Raw genomic sequence first — 16,391 nt, 5'->3', positions numbered from 1 at the left:
TAGGCGAGGCAAGAAGGCCGAAGTGAACGCGAGCCGGCCTGACTCAGCAAGAGGGGAATAAGCGCGCGATTCTCTGGCTCGCGCCGAGGCTGACTGACAGCGGGATGCTGCAGCCGCTGCCATGGCAACCGAGGAGCCCTGCGGAGAGCCTTGCGTTCATGCCCCAGTTGGCGCGCGCTCGGGCGGGCCCCATGTGTGACCGGCTTCCATGTAAGTCAAGCGCATCGCCTTTTCTGTAGCCCCGTCCGACCGTATTAACGTCATTCAGATGGCGCGTGAGCCGACACAAACCCGACCGGAAACGGCCATTACGAGGCCGGCCTATGGGTATATCAGGAAAACGCGCTGGGTTCATTCTCCTTGCCTCCGTGTGCCCCTCACAGGCCTATGCCCCCCCCATTTAAATAACGAGATGGTATTGGAGCGCTTTACATGCACACACCCATGTCAGCATTTCAGAACTAGAAAGAGGGAGATTTTGAAAAAAGAATCGGGGTAATGTATCTTCCCCAATTGACGTCTGTTGTAGCAGAGGGAATTTAAGGCTTGGGACTGCGAAAATGAAACCATTCACAGTTTTAAAATTCAGGAATCTCCCGCCCGAATCGGGTCTGTTGGCATTCACGAGGCGTCAGCATTTTCTTTTTGACAGTTATACTTAACGCAAACAAAAACAGGTTTTTCAACTCTACTTGATGCAAAAAAAATTCTCCCAAGGCATTTGCTGCGATACAGCATTTGTAAGAGCTGAGGCCTGTGATTGGAACCTACATTCCCATGGCGCAGCTGAAGGACCCTTAGCAAGTGTGCTGCTGTAGGGTCGGATGTCAGATCAATGGCAAAATATACTTTGTTTTTCCCTTACCTGGCCAGAGGCAGAGTCAGCAGCGTGGCAGTTAGAGAGGGTGACAAAACTCAAGGCGCCTTACCTGTTACCTGTAGATCATGATTTGGGAAAAATCGGATTTCACCATGAAGGAATCTGGAGGCAGGAGATTAGCCTTGAAATTGGCAGGGTCCGGTCTGAATACGTAGGGTTGGCAAGTATGTGAGCGCCAGTTACGTTACATAAGCACACATTCCTTATTATTATTATTTTGTTTTAGGCCTAGGGAGAATAAGTGATTTGCCCAGAATCACTGGATGTTGAGCCAACGCCAAGACTTGAAACTGGTTCTTCAGTTCCAAAGTCGGCAGCTCAGGCCTTTATGCCTCATTCTTTCCCCATTGTTAATAAGACGGCAATACAATTCCTTTATGATCGCCATTTTCTTCTTTCATTCCTGTAGATAGCACTTTATTTACTAGGGTGCTTCAGTGGAAGAAGTCAGTAGTGCTTGTTCCGTCATATCTCCCGGTTGCAAATCAGGGTCGGACTAGGAACCAAAAACATCATTGCGGATTTGATCAGACCACCCCCCTTCCGGATGTGGCGAGCGCAGCGGGCCTGACCCCTGAAGAGGGAGGAGGTTCTCCCCGCAAGAAACCGGCCTGTGGAAAACTGTTTGAAAAACTTGCTATTATTGTGTGTTTTGCAAAACAATTGTCATTATCTAATCTTTTTGAATAATTGAATGGATGGGTAGAGACTAGAGGCAAGGCTGCATGGCTCAATGAATGAGTAGTTGAATGGTAAAGACTGGGTGGATAAGTCATTTCAAGAATGGATGGCAATGAATATTAATTTTAGCTATGTGGAGCAAGTGATCTGAATGCTTTGACTAAGAGTGGATGCTCTGGCATTTATTTAAGCTTTATCGTTAAAACATCACCCTCCCCAACACTGCTACCACCAATCCATATGAAACATGCAGAGGATGTATTTAACAAAGTGTGGTGAATTAGCGCATGAAATAATTAAACACAAACCATTACCCTTTCATGTTAAATGCAAGAGTGGATGAGTCGGCTGAATTGCCCAAATATCTTGTATCAATCCTGGCTTCCACTTGCCCGCATTGTGTGAGCCTTGGCAATTACTTTTTTTCACAGTGCCTCCTTTTACATCACTAGCACATAGGAGCAATTTGAAATAGATAGTTCTGGGTGAGCCCTGCACAAAAGCAAAAGACTACTATATATTACTCTATCTGTAGTTACACCGTAGGCTGCGTATAGGAGGGCAACGACCGCTCTCCTCTTGGTTCACTAATAGCATCGTTGTCAGAGCAGAGGTAGTGGGGCATGAATGTTTCTAAGTTCATGATTAGAATCTGTAACATCCAACAATTGTCACGCAATGCAATGGTAAATTTAATATACCATTTAACTTTGCAACTCCTGAGGCGGAAGCCGGGAGTCCTCGTTTTTAGCCAACTTACTTGAACTTGTCTTTATTTTTTAAAATTCACTCACTCATTTTTTAAAATTGCACGTTGCTCTCAGCTTACCTGATTCAGACGACTAGGGACAGATCAGGGGACGCTGGGCAACACCAGTGACTGCTGCCGATAACCGCCGCCATCATGGAGGTAACGGAGCGGGCAGCGGGCTAGCTGTTGTGCGCACGGTGAGGGATAAAAGACGCCCTGCACTGCTTTCGCACCCAATTGCCATTTAACTTTGCAACTCCTGAGGCGGAAGCCGGGAGTCCTCGTTTTTAGCCAACTTAAATTAACTTGTCTTTATTTTTTAAAATTCACTCACTAATTTTTTTTTAATTGCAGGTTGCGCTCAGCTTACCTGATTCAGACGACTCTGAGCTGATCAGGGGACGCTGGGCAACACCAGGGACTGCCGCCGATAACCGCTACCATCTTGGAGGTAACGGAGCGGGCAGCGGGCTAGCTGTTGTGCGTACAGTGAGGGATAAAAGACGCCCTGCACAGCTTTCGCTCCTGATTGCCGTTTAACTTTGCAACTCCTGAGGCGGAAGCCAGGAGTCCTCGTTTTTAGTCAACTTACTTGAACTTGTCTTTATTTTTTTAAATTCACTCACTCGTTTTTTGAAAATTGCACGTTGCTCTCAGCTTACCTGATTCAGACGAGTAGGAGCTGATCAGAGGACGCTGGGCAACACCAGTGACTGCCGCCGATAACCGCCGCCATCTTGGAGGTAACGGAGTGGGCAGCGGGCTAGCTGTTGTGCGCACAGTGAGGGATAAAATGGACGCCCCAGAATGTACGCGCAGCGGGCGCGCGACGAAGGTGCGCCAAAGGCAAGCCCATCTGCGCCAGGCCTGGGCCCAGGGCCAAGACCCCTAGCTCTACGACAAATAAAGCAACCAATTCATCAACAAAAAAACAGACAAGTAAGGCAGGGAATTACAACTATAACCCTGACTTTCTGAAGGCCCTTAATACATCTCAAACGCCCAATTGCTCTAGAGCTCTCGCTATCACGGATTTCACAATCTGCACGCACTGCAGATTTCATTTCACCCCTAATCATGACATAAATATACCGCATGCTGGAAAGCAAATATTCCCTTGGTTCACCCCTCCCCAAAAGGAGCAGGATGCGCTGATGCTCGTCTATGTAATAGCACACAATTTAAGAAGAACACCAGTCAGACAAAGGAATGAAAACTTGAAACGTGAAAGATAGTTCTTTCTGGTAAAATCTTTCCTACATTTTTCCCTGTTATAAGTTTATGGGATATAGCATGCAAATGTTGGTGTTTAACACATGGTACCATACAATACATACTTCCCCTTTTAAGTTTCGGCAGGTCAAACAGTGCCTTCTTAAACACGCATTCCTTTACCACGCATGCCTTTACTTCGCAATTTTGTATTGGTAAAGAGATATGTGTGGTAAAGATCACCAATACTCAGACCCCTCCTCCACGCCTTAAGCCCTAAAATCCTATCCCTCTACCTTGCCCCCCTCCCTGCATATGCATGGTTAAGGCAGTTGTGTGGTTCAGGTAAGTGTTACATGTGCTGGGAAACTGTACACGTGGCTCAGCCCATGTTGTAAAGGCTGATTCCTGTTCAGAACCAATCTGAGTTGGTATGTTGCTGATGGGGAAGGGTAGGTTTTCATTTTAATAGGCATGTCCTGGGAGGCCAGCTCTAGGGAGGGCTGAAAGAGTTCCACCCACTGGGGGTCCTGCTGTGTTGAAAGACCCTCAAAATATGGTTTCTGGCATTGATTTACAATAAACCTAGACAGGGTCCTGCAAAAGAGGGATAGACTCCATGTGGAACTTTCCTTGGGTAGGTTGAGATCTTATCAGCAATCACTAGCCAGCTACTACTATTAAATGACCTCCAAGAGTATTCAGTACACAACTGGTCTTGGTGAAGAACAAAACAGGAAAAGCCTGTTGTATGTGTGGATGTCCCTGTGGAAGGCCTTGAATACAAATGTTTGTATCCAAGTTTGGAAGCGCTTCCCAACAGTCACACCAGCTTGCCTCCTGTGGACCTTTGTATGTAGATGACGCTATGTGCAGTTGACAGGAAATACCAGACGATCAGTAGGACTTTAGCCAAGCCTTGGCTGAAGTTAGTTGTTGAACTTGCTTCCCCTTCTTTCTGTCACCTGCTATCCATTGCAGGTTGGGAGAATTAGGAGTGACTGGAAGGAAGATATTCTTTAAGCAAAAAAGTTGGCACTGTACATTGGTTGGGACCTGGTTGAAGAGAGTGGTTGAGACAGCGCCCTGTCATCTGTGCTCTGATATCGCAATAGCCGTCGCTTGCAGTTTGGAATGTTCAGAAGTAATCATAAGGAAGACCAAAGAAATGGTGTTTTTCTTCCTTCTGCTCGAGGGCTATAGGTCTGAATCAGGAAAAGAGAAATCTGTTTCCCCTTAAATTCCATGGTCTAGCCGCCCAGAAGAGCTCATAGAAGTTGGGGGTGTTTGAATGTGGCAGCCTGCCAGGTACATGACCGTGTTTCCGGGCTCGCTGCCTATGTGAGGCAGCGTAGTTTGCTGTGAAGTTTTTTAAATCTTTCTACAATATTGGTCTCCAGTGACTAGTGTAGACTTTTACACCCCTTCGTTGTTTCTTATGGATGTTTTTTCTCATTCTATTAAAAATTCATGTATACTGATTCCCTTATCCAGTGTTTGTTGCTTTGATCATTTAACCAATTAATGTTTACAATTTTCCTAGCAAGGCACTGGATTACTAATTTTGTGGGAATTCATGCTTTGTTCTTCCCAGTCAAAATCCGGTATCTCATACTCTAGAAACCAACATTATCTTTAGACCTGCAGCCTGATAATCTTAAGATCTCTAACCTTTTCGATCTGAGAGACACGTTTAAACAAGCAGTAACCATCCAGCAGGGTTGGTTCTTTGAGTTTTACTAATCTGGGGTGAGTGATTGGAGGCGATCTTGATGTGCATAATGGATGCCTTGATTTGCATGGACTGTTCGATCACCTTCGTTTGTTCCCACCAGTGATTATTACGCGATTATATTTAAACAATAATGGGGCGACCCTGTGTCCCTCAGAATCTGGGTATAGATATAAGCAAAAACAATGGTTCTGTCGGTGTTTTAACTGTTTCTTCGAACAATAATTAATAATCCTCAAACATTCATGTCTGCATGGTTAGGACATATGGAACACATAACAAACAGTAAATATGTCTTTTATATGAGTTGGTTCATTCAACTATACTCATACATTTGAAAACAAGGCTGTCAAGAGTAAGTGAACATTATAGTGACGTGTGATTAAGTGACATTTGTGCCCAATGGTGACATACAGTGCGTGTTGTATACAATATGATTAAAATATGTACAGGGGAGAAAAGGGGGGGTCAAAATCTTATGTCAAATACAATAACTCTGCCGCTTATACAAATGAATTGGCTGATTGCACGCAGAGTCTTGGTCAATCTGGACCGTATTATATCGTCTTTTTTTAACCCAATCTACGCTTAATTGAGTAGTCAGGGCGGGTCTTCATCAGGACAAATAAGGGGTAATAGGAGATGACAGCCCACAAACACCAGAGTGAATCCTGGTTAATCGGACATCTGAATGGTCCAATAGTTAGATCACGTTGGTGGTGGATCGAGGCTGAATAACTTCCAGCATGATGATTCTACCATGTGTGAGAGTAGAATTGCGAATGTTCTCGATCGGTCACATTCAGCATGGGCGATCCAGTCAGATTGCGCCCGTGTGCTGGATCTAAAAAGTCGAGAAATTCCAGAGCAAAAGGGGGATACTCAATGATATCCCTCCTAAAGGCATATCGAAGCTGAAGAATTAACCTTGATTTGCCACTGCATGAATTTCTGAAGATTATTAAGCTATCGCAGGATGAAGCTGGCAGTATGTTTTTGCATGTTGGCCTCTTGACTGTAATCTATCCATCTTGAGAATCAGTACTGTGCGGTTTGAGGTCTGGCTTAGTGTGGCCGTGGCGGTACAAAGGCTGGCAAGAGTCGAGGGTCTCACACCAGGCTGATGGTCTCATATGAAGCACCCAGAATTCCAAGATTCTGAACTCCCCTATCCTGGAGGTGTGGACCCCTCTCTGCATATCCAGTGTTTTTGCTTGATAGACTGGCTGTATGTATTTGGTGTGTATTGTGTACAGCTCACTTGTGAATGGTGGCGCTTGGGTGCAGGTATAACCTGTGATGAAGGCAGTAACATCAATCACCATGACTCAGACTCTTACATTGTCACAGATGGATGACTTCACCGTCACATCTCTGGCCCCGCGTGTTAACACCTGCAGAGAAGGCATACATTGTCACAGCTGGATGACTGCACCGTCACATCTCTGGCCCCGCGTGTTAACACCTGTAGAGAAGGCATACATTGTCACAGCTGGATAACTTCACCGTCACATCTCTGGGCCCCGCGTGTTAACACCTGCAGAGAAGGCATACATTGTCACAGCTGGATGACGGCACCGTCACATCTCTGGGCCCCTCCTGTTAACACCTGTAGAGAAGGCATACATTGTCACAGCTGGATGACGGCACCGTCACATCTCTGGCCCCGCGTGTTAACACCTGTAGAGAAGGCATACATTGTCACAGCTGGATGACGGCACCGTCGCATCTCTGGGCCCCTCCTGTTAACACCTGTAGAGAAGGCATACATTGTCACAGCTGGATGACGGCACCGTCACATCTCTGGCCCCGCGTGTTAACACCTGTAGAGAAGGCATACATTGTCACAGCTGGATGACTGCACCGTCACATCTCTGGCCCCGCGTGTTAACACCTGTAGAGAAGGCATACATTGTCACAGCTGGATGACGGCACCGTCACATCTCTGGCCCCGCGTGTTAACACCTGTAGAGAAGGCATACATTGTCACAGCTGGATGACTGCACCGTCACATCTCTGGCTCCGCGTGTTAACACCTGTAGAGAAGGCATACATTGTCACAGCTGGATGACTTCACCGTCACATCTCTGGCCCCGCGTGTTAACACCTGCAGAGAAGGCATACATTGTCACAGCTGGATGACTGCACCGTCACATCTCTGGCCCCGCGTGTTAACACCTGTAGAGAAGGCATACATTGTCACAGCTGGATGACGGCACCGTCACATCTCTGGCCCCTCCTGTTAACACCTGTAGAGAAGGCATGTTGTGATCTGCTTGTGCAGAGGATCAGTACAGCTACAATGGGGTGTAAAATGTCTGTCTAGCAACAAAAAAAGAACTGGAAACTATTTGCTGTGTCCTTGAACTGCTAGAAGAGAATGTTTGAGAACATTCTTAGAGTCTGGGACAGTCCACCGGTAGCCGTGAGACACCCGGCTGTCTGGTGTGCAGGGCATGTTGAGGTCTGCAGGAGTTGATAAGTCGTTCCTTGGAGCTGTGCCAAGGTCGTTCAGCGCTCGTATTCCAGCACGTGGGACGACCTTGGACGTGCAGCCGTGCAGAGATACGCAGCAGTCGTGGTGCCACGTCACCATGCCAAGACTATCACTGATTTTTGACAACCAGGCCTGTTATGTTCGTTACATGTTTCTTTTATTCACGTGATGGTTTACAAATTTAAGAGATTCGCTTTAGAATGTTTAATAGTGTACGTAGGGTCCCGGTTTTGTAGTATTTTCTAAATATTTCTGCAAGTATTTTAACCATATTTCATTTTTGCTACATATGTCGGTATTTGTACATATTTATTTGGTGTTCTGAGAAAAAATGAAGCTGTGACAATATATTGCACGTTTATTTCACATAAAGCAAGAATTCACTTGTCTATAATTAGCATTTGTTTGCAATCACATGCAAACCTAAAGCATTTAAGAAACTCGAATTTACTTTTAACACCCCATGGTCACATTCTGATGGATTTATTTTGGTCTGGTAATCATGATTACCTCAAAAATAATTTCTTTATTTTCTGTTCTTAAAAATAAATCCAGTAAGGTAACCCAATTGTTCTCTCTCTGTAGGTATGTACAAAAGCAGTAACATTATATCCCAGGAGCCTTAAATATAAAGAGTTAACGAAGTAGCTAAGCATGCATGATTTATTTCAATATTTTCATTTACAATGTGTTTGCTCCAGGACACGACGAGCCATGGGTGGTTCGGTGACATTCAAGGCAGCCTTAACGGAGCGACTCGCCCTTATCCGGCCCTCGCTGGACCAGGTCCAATCCCTGATATTAGACCACCCTCCTCGTCTAACTGAGGGAATAAAGTAAGTGAGACACATCTAATGACTTTCTGTCATGTTTAACCAGCTGCTTTTGCAGAATGCTTGTAAATAAATAAATAAATAAATTATACTTTTCATGCTTCCGTAGCGCCTTTAGCCTGTTTCAACAATGAACACATTACTTACCGGTAATCTTCATTACCTTAAATCTTAGTTCTCCTCTTCCTACCTATTTAGATTTATACCTCTGTGTGTGTATTGGTACTGTTGGTGGCATTGTTGGTGGTGGTGTGTATTGTTGCTGGTGGCATTGTTATTGGTGGTGGTGTGTATTGTTGCTGGTGGCATTGGCGTGACATTGTTATTGGTGGTGGTGTGTATTGTTGCTGGTGGCATTGTTATTGGTGGTGGTATTGTTGCTGGTGGTAAGTAGAATTGTTAGCATTTGGTGTGGTGGTCCTGATGTTTTGGTGCAGGTATTTGTGGCAGGGTGGCGGTTATGGAGACATTAGTGGTGCCCTAGAGTTCTGTGGCACTTAAGTAGCTATCATTGGTGCATTAGGTTCCCGGGTAGAAGGATTAAAGGAACCGTGCAGCTGCATTTGGGAGAACTGTGAAGGAGAGGTGAAGGGTAGGGGCAATGCATCAAGCTGGAGCTGCACATGAAACCAGTCTGCAGGATGGGAGAAGCGTGGAAACGGTAGCACATTTGTCTGCGAAGTGATAGCCTGTTATGAAGATTCACAGACCACTTTTGAAAAGTGGAAGGCCGGTTTCTACCTGATATTCCCCTCTCTGACAATAAATAATTTGAGTTGTGGTACTGCACCATGGAGGTGTGGTAGCTGTGGCTCGTGGATTGGATTGTCTACTTCAGAAAGGTGTTGAGGCCAGCCCATGTATTCTGCGGGTGTCTCTGCCTGCTGCTATAACGTATACCTTCCCTGGTCTTAAGTTCTGATTGCTTCCATGTGTCTTCCATGAGCAGAAGCATACCAATGGTGCAATTTACATGCTGAGGCTGTTGAACCCAAAAGGGGAATCAGACTGTTTGGGACCAGGACCTTTCACTATGAAACACATATTAATTCCCAGTGTGCTTTGGAATAGCGACCCCTGTGTGATAGAACTCCCTCGCCCCCAAGTATAGAGAAAATGAAAACACGAGCACTGAGGGCAGGAGGGGAGTTACCAAAATGATCACAGTTATGTTATACCATTAAACATGGCCATAGAAAGACCATAACCCCTCGCGTCCTCTGCCCCAGGGAGTTTCTATATTCAGGCCTTTGTGTTATTCTCTACACAGCAACCATTGGGAACTCTTCGAGGGAGCTGGGGGTGTTATGTGTGGATGGAAATGGAGTGGGGTTCAGTGGCATGCATGTGTTTCTTCTGCAAAGAGCAGGCATGCTCACGGCCAAGTACCGCACCTGAAATATTTGCAGGTATAAAATACTTTCAGCTAGCCCGGAGGATTAAGCCAGCAGCACTTTGTATGCAGTCGTTTAGGCCCTAACTCTCCATGGGCAAAGGAAGACTGCATGGCCCAGAATGCAATTGTATAGACTGCAAGGGATTGCTCAACTATGCATGGTGTCACGTGGGCTCACTAAGTCTACTCTGCCATAGGGAAAATATTGATAATTGTACACAGGAATATGTTCGTTTTTGATTCACCACCAAGACAAAATCGAATTATCATAAATTTTTAGAGCAAATGTCCTGAACAATTTAGCAAAATTAACAATAATGTGTACTTCATGCGAGGGAGCTGTGTACATGCCACGTGGCCACATAGTAAGTCTGACACCTTTAGCAAGTCCACACCATATTGCCACTTGGCAACTATGCAACTCTCCATGGACCAGATGTACAACCCTTCCATTTTGCGAGTCACAAATTGCGACATTTTGCAACTTGCTCGCAAAATAGAATGTACAGTAGTGTCTGAAACACTGTCCGCAATTCCTAATGGGGTCGCAAATGACAAGCTTCATTAATATTCATGAGGCAGGTCGCAATTTGCAACCCTTAGGAGGGAATAGCCTATAAACACAGGGATGTTGGCCTGCTGGGGACAGCAGACTCACATGTCTGTGTTTGCTTTTTCAATAAAGCATTTTTTTTTACAGGCAGCTCGTTTTTCTTATAGGAAAACGGGATGCGTTTAAATTTTAAAAAATGAAAAGTTTTCTTTAAATTTTTTAAGGGCAGGCGGTGGTCCCTGCAACAACTTCCTGTCCTTAAAAACTATTTTCCCACCAAATCACAAAGGAAAAGGGGTCCCATAGGGACTCCTTCCTATTTGCAAGTGGCTTACCACCTATTTGAAGTAGGTGGTATACTGTAAGTGTTTTGCAACTGCAAATGCGGTCACAAAACAATGGTACATACCATTGTGACTTGTTATGTTATGTTATGTTACGATCTTTTGTATTGCGCACAGCTGCCCCAGCTAAGGGGCGTCCTGGCGCATGGCAAGAAAAAAGCAACACTTACAGGGAACATAACAAAAGGCGAAAACAGAGCAAGCTATTCAAACAGAAAGGTCTTTAAAGCTTTACGGAAAACTAAGAGGTCGGTGAGCAGCCGCATCTCAACCGGAAGAGAGTTCCAGAGCTCGGCCGCTCTGACCCGGAAGGAGCGGCCACCAACCCGACACAGCCTGTATCGGGGGGTCACCGTAAGAGCCTGGCCCAACGATCTCAGGGACCGGGTAGGGACATACCAGGACAAAAGGTCTGCAAGAATCGGAGGGCTCCCACCCCTCAAAATCTTGAACGCCAGACACAGCACTTTAAACTGTATTCTTGCCCTGATAGGTAACCAATGCAGCGATCTCAAAGTGCCAGAGACGGAACATGTTCGGGGTAAGCCAACAATGGCTCTCGCCGCGGAATTCTGAACGCGTTGGAGGCGAGTAACCTCCGCCACGTTGACCCCTGCCAGGAGCGAGCTGGCATAGTCCAGGCGAGATAGCCCTGTGGCCTGGACTATCAGCTGCCTGGTGCGATGGTCAAAGAACTTCAAGACGGGACGCAGCGACCGTAAAATACCGAAGCAGCAGGCCGCGGTTCTCTTCGTGTGGCCCTCAAAGCTGAGGGAGGGGTTCAACCATACTCCTAAGTTCTTTAGTTCCGTAACCGGAGTGGGGGCCGGCCCCAACTCCGTAGGCCACCACCTGTCCCCCCATAGCTCCGACTTCCTACCGACGATCATGATCTCCATTTTCTTTGCGTTGAGCTGGAGACAGTTGTTCTTCATCCAGCTCGCCACCGGCTTAAGTCCACTCTGAAATCTGGGGGCATCCCGATCCGCATCCCCGCTGATCGTAACCGCTAGCTGGGTATCGTCGGCATATGAGACCATAGTCATGCCCCATTGCCTGACGACCTCAGCCAGCGGTTTCACGTAGAGATTAAACAACGTGGGACTCAGCGAGGAGCCTTGCGGCACCCCCTGTTTCAGAGGATGGAATTGGGACTGGAACGGTGGGATGGCAACGCTAAAGAAACGATCGTCTAGGAAAGACCGGAACCACTGGAGGGCCAAGCCACTCAGCCCAATCTCCTCCAGGCGATGCAGTAGGATAGGATGCGAGACAGTATCGAACGCGGCGCTCCGATCTAATAGTACGAGCGCCGCTGTCTGCCCCGCGTCCATCACCATGCGAAGATGTTCAGCCATGGAGAGAAGGGCGGTCTCCGTGCTGTGCCCAGCACGGAACCCCTTTCTGAGTGGGATCCAAGATGTTAGCATGGATAAGGTGGGCCGAGAGAACCTTGTTGACATGGGCCTCCAACACTTTGGTCGGCCACGGAAGCAAGGAGATAGGCCGATAGTTTTCAGGTTTCTCTGGGTCCAAAGAGGGTTTCTTTAAAACAGGAGAAACCACCGCCCGCTTCCAGCTAGCGGGTACCGTGCCTGACTCCAACGAGATGTTGATCAAGGAGTGTACCACGGCCCGGCCCACAAACGACTGGTCTCTGAAGAGAGTCGGTTTGAGCGGATCAGCGGGGGACCCTGATTTAACCTGCTGGGCCAGGTGATCAAACCCCTCGGATGTCAATGGGGGCAACACGTGCAAAGAGGTGGCTCCATAGATGTTAATAGGAGACTCAGCTGGAGGCCCTGTGTAAGGGAACGTCTTGTAAATGTTTTGGACTTTTTCCAGAAAGAACAGAGCAAGGGCCTCACAGTGAGCGGTGGAACCAGTCGTCGGGGCACAAGCTCGCTTTGCTAAGAGATCCTTCATCACTTTAAAAATGGTTTTGGAGGGGTTAGAGCTGTTGCCGAATTCAGCAGCATAGTATGCTGCCCTTGCTCGGCACACAGCCCGATGGTAAGTTTTGACGGAGGCGAGATAAAAAGCTTTTTTTCCGTTATCGTACGCCTTCCGCCAAGCCCTCTCCGCTCGCCTGCAACTCCCCTTGAGTGTGCGTAAGGCACCATCGTACCACGGACTTGATTCCCTGGAACTGATCTTACGGGCGGTAATAGGTATGAGGGCGTCAAGCGCCTTGGAGATCCAAGAGCAGAACCTATCGTAGCCAGTATCAACAGCTACCAAAGGTTCTAAAGGCTCTGCGGCGAGGACACGATGTAAGTCCTCGCCGCAGAGCCTTTAGGAAGGAACACCCTTGGAATGCCCCGTCCTAAAAGCCACTCGCAAACGTTATTTTGCGAGTCACCTAATCACAAAATAGCGTTTGTACATACCGCCACCCTTTTTTGTGGTCGCAAACGGCCCGATTTACCGCTTGCGACCACAAAAAATGGTCATACATCTGGCCCCATATGTAGTGAAACAGGAAGTCCCATAATGCAACATTCTAGCTTTTCAGCCAAGAGCATGTTTCATTATGGGACTTCCTTTTCCACTCGTAACAATGGACTATCAATGAGTTAAAAATCAAAACAATCCCACTATGAAGAAAGGCAGTCAGCTAAAAAGAAAACTGATTAACTAAAGGTGTCACATTTGACTCCTATGGGTGGTATTTCTTTATAGATTCTTTCTGGATAAGAATTTAAATATTTTAATGAATGCTGGTTAAGTTTGTGCTTATTTATTTTCATGTCCAAACAGTTTAAATGGGAATAGTTTTAAATGGCAATCATTATGCTCTAGTGTAAACTTACATTCTCGCGCTCTCTTTCTCTCTCTCTGTGTTTTGACATTGATCAGAGAGCAGATGTTTGGTAAGTGAGTATGGGGCATAGCCTAAAATTAAACCCTCTAGCTCTACCACTTCTGTCACCCAGTTTTTCAAGGGGAACCATAAGAGCCGTCGTAGCTTGTGTATCACAGGGTGATTTTGTTTGTTAACAAAATGGCTTGCAGGGATGCTGAGAGATTTGTAATCAAAGCTGCTCTGCTCTTTAATAACAACGTTTGTGCTTGTTCTGAGACATAGCCTGAAACCTAACTTGAATTCCTTGTAGACATCTGATTGTTTCTTGACAGAGAATTGGTGCATAAGCTCCACCAGCGGAATGTGCAGGTCTTCCTGATCTCCGGTGGGTTCCGGAGCATAGTGGAGCACGTGGCCATCAAGCTGAACATCCCGCTGACCAATGTATTCGCCAACCGGCTGAAATTCTACTTCAACGGTAAAATCATTGACAACCTTATTGTGAGTCCCTCACAAAATCTGGAGGTAATACCCATAGTTGGCATTATCTCAAGATTTAGGATTATAGAAAAACTGCAGAAATCCCGAATGGAGTTTCTAAATTTATTACTGCAAGTGTTCAACTCATAACTTAGAATGACCTGAAGTAGAACATGAACTATGTGTTTGGCAGCGTTCCAATGACTTGGTAGCTTAGAAATGCAAATACTATGGATAATTTGAACAGTGAAGTTTTGGGTGTTCGATTGAGGACAATGGCGTGGCTTAGGGCCAATAAAGTCTGGTACAGGCCTTCTGCAACAGCATTCTATGGTCGCCTATCTGTTTATCCCTGTTTATTCTAGCTTCTGTGGCTGGATCAGCCTCTGGTTACAACAGTTCTTAAAGCCCATCTCCATTGCAAACGTCCCTCACCTGCAGTTCAGGCCAATGGCTCGGGTCCAGGATCTTTAACTGTTAAGGACCCCAGCAAAGGACCTTAATGCTATAGAGATCATGGAGATTATTGTTTGTGTTAAATCTGTTTTAAATCACTCCCTTTTAAAGCAGTAGGAAAGAAAGGACACAGAGCAGTGATTTGCCCAAAGTTACATATGTTCAAATGAAGAAGCCAAGAATACTGATCTAGTTTCCTGGCTTGAAATTTAGTAGCTAACCTACCAGACCACATTTCTGACTGCTCCCTGTAGGCCGAGATGTGATCTAGTAGGCTAGTGTTGTAATTGATGTGCCTACACTTTTATGGCAGTCCATTGGACCTATGGTAAATTTCCAAAGTGACCTTCTTAAGATCTTAATGTACAATAAAAATTCCACCCACGAACAGTAAAACATAATCATAGTATACCTTTCTTGCTTTTCTGACGGCACTGTAGACTTCGTTTGAAGAACACTTGCGCATTAAAGAGTTTTAGCTGTAATGTTGCCGTGGCTGCAAGGGTTGCCCCAACCTTTTTTGAGTGGGTTGGGGCAGGCTGATCTTCTTCTAGCAAAGGTAGGTCGGCATCTCGATGCACTCAACCAGGAACCCTTGTGCTTGAATGTGTTCAGATGAATCTGCAGACCCATAATATCCTAAAGAAACTGTTGAGCGGCAGCGCCCGGTAAACACATACAAGTAGGGCTGTAGTAGCAGGGTTTTCTTGTTAGTGTGTCATTTTATTTACCAGCAAGACATTATGACATTTAGCTTTCTGAGCCTTTTATTTCACAATGGCAAACATGATCATAATGTCACATTTCCAACTTTCGTAAGGGAAAGCAGGCTTTAGTAGCCATTTGCATTGAATTATGGTCTTCGTAGTTCCAGTCCTTTCATTCACAATGGCATAGCTTCCCATTTACTTGTTCCATAAGTATACGAATTAGCTCCCCTGAAAAAGCACCAGATCAACTCAGCCAGCAAAAAGGCTCCCTGGTTCAATGACGACCTTAAAAATTCCAAGAACTCTGGAGAAGATATGGAGAAAAAACCCAACCTCAGACAACATGGCCTCCCTCAAGTCAGCCACCCGCAAACACCACCAACTGATCGATCTGCTAAGAAATCAGCATTCAAGGACCGTCTAGACAACAACACTCACAACAGCAAGGAACTCTTCAACATCGTCAAAGAATTTACCAACCACACCGCAGCATCTAACGACATCACCCCCTCCCAAGACCTCTGCGACGCGTTATCCTCCTTCTACAACAAAATTGCCGACATCCACAATAGCTTCGAGAATTCTCCCAGCGATCAACCCTCACCACCACCCCCCCCCCCTCCCCCCCCAGATCCTACTCCGCCAACTAGCAACCTCAGCGCCTGGAACCCAATTACCACTGAAGACACCATTCGCCTCATGAACTCAATCCACTCTGGCTCGCCCACTGACCCCTGCCCCCACCACATCTTCAACAAAGCTGACTCCATCATCGCACCCCATCTCCGTGATGTCATCAACTGCTTGTTCAACTCCGCCACCTTTCCAGAAAGCTGGAAACACGCCAAACTCAGCGCCCTTCTGAAGAAACCCACAGAAGACCCCTCTGAACTTAAAAACCCACTGACCATGCTCGTAACCTTGGCTTCATCCTGGACTCCTCTCTCTCTCGATGTCCAGACAAGTCAACGCCGTCTCGTCCTCCTGCTTCAACGTACTTCGCATTCTCAAAAAGATCTTCCGCTGGATCCCCCTCGAGACAAGAAAGACTGTCACCCAC

General features: G+C 46.3%; 1 protein-coding gene across 4 annotated transcripts in view; it reads left to right on the top strand.

Moving 5' to 3' along the window:
* Positions 1–16,391, top strand: part of PSPH (phosphoserine phosphatase) — a 210,024-nt gene that overhangs the window by 176,549 nt on the left and 17,084 nt on the right. For all 4 annotated transcript variants that reach the window (XM_086958482.1, XM_086958481.1, XM_086958483.1 and 1 more), the window contains 2 exons: positions 8,455–8,589; positions 14,018–14,163. In XM_086958482.1, the coding sequence (XP_086814608.1) occupies positions 8,455–8,589; positions 14,018–14,163 (281 nt within the window). The remainder of the gene's footprint in view (positions 1–8,454; positions 8,590–14,017; positions 14,164–16,391) is intronic.

This window comes from Lissotriton vulgaris, chromosome 2_1 (assembly GCF_964263255.1).
Source record: "Lissotriton vulgaris chromosome 2_1, aLisVul1.2, whole genome shotgun sequence".
NCBI classification, from domain to species: domain Eukaryota; kingdom Metazoa; phylum Chordata; class Amphibia; order Caudata; family Salamandridae; genus Lissotriton; species Lissotriton vulgaris.
Note: the sequence above shows the minus strand (reverse complement) of the source record. Positions and strands in the feature narration are given on the sequence as shown.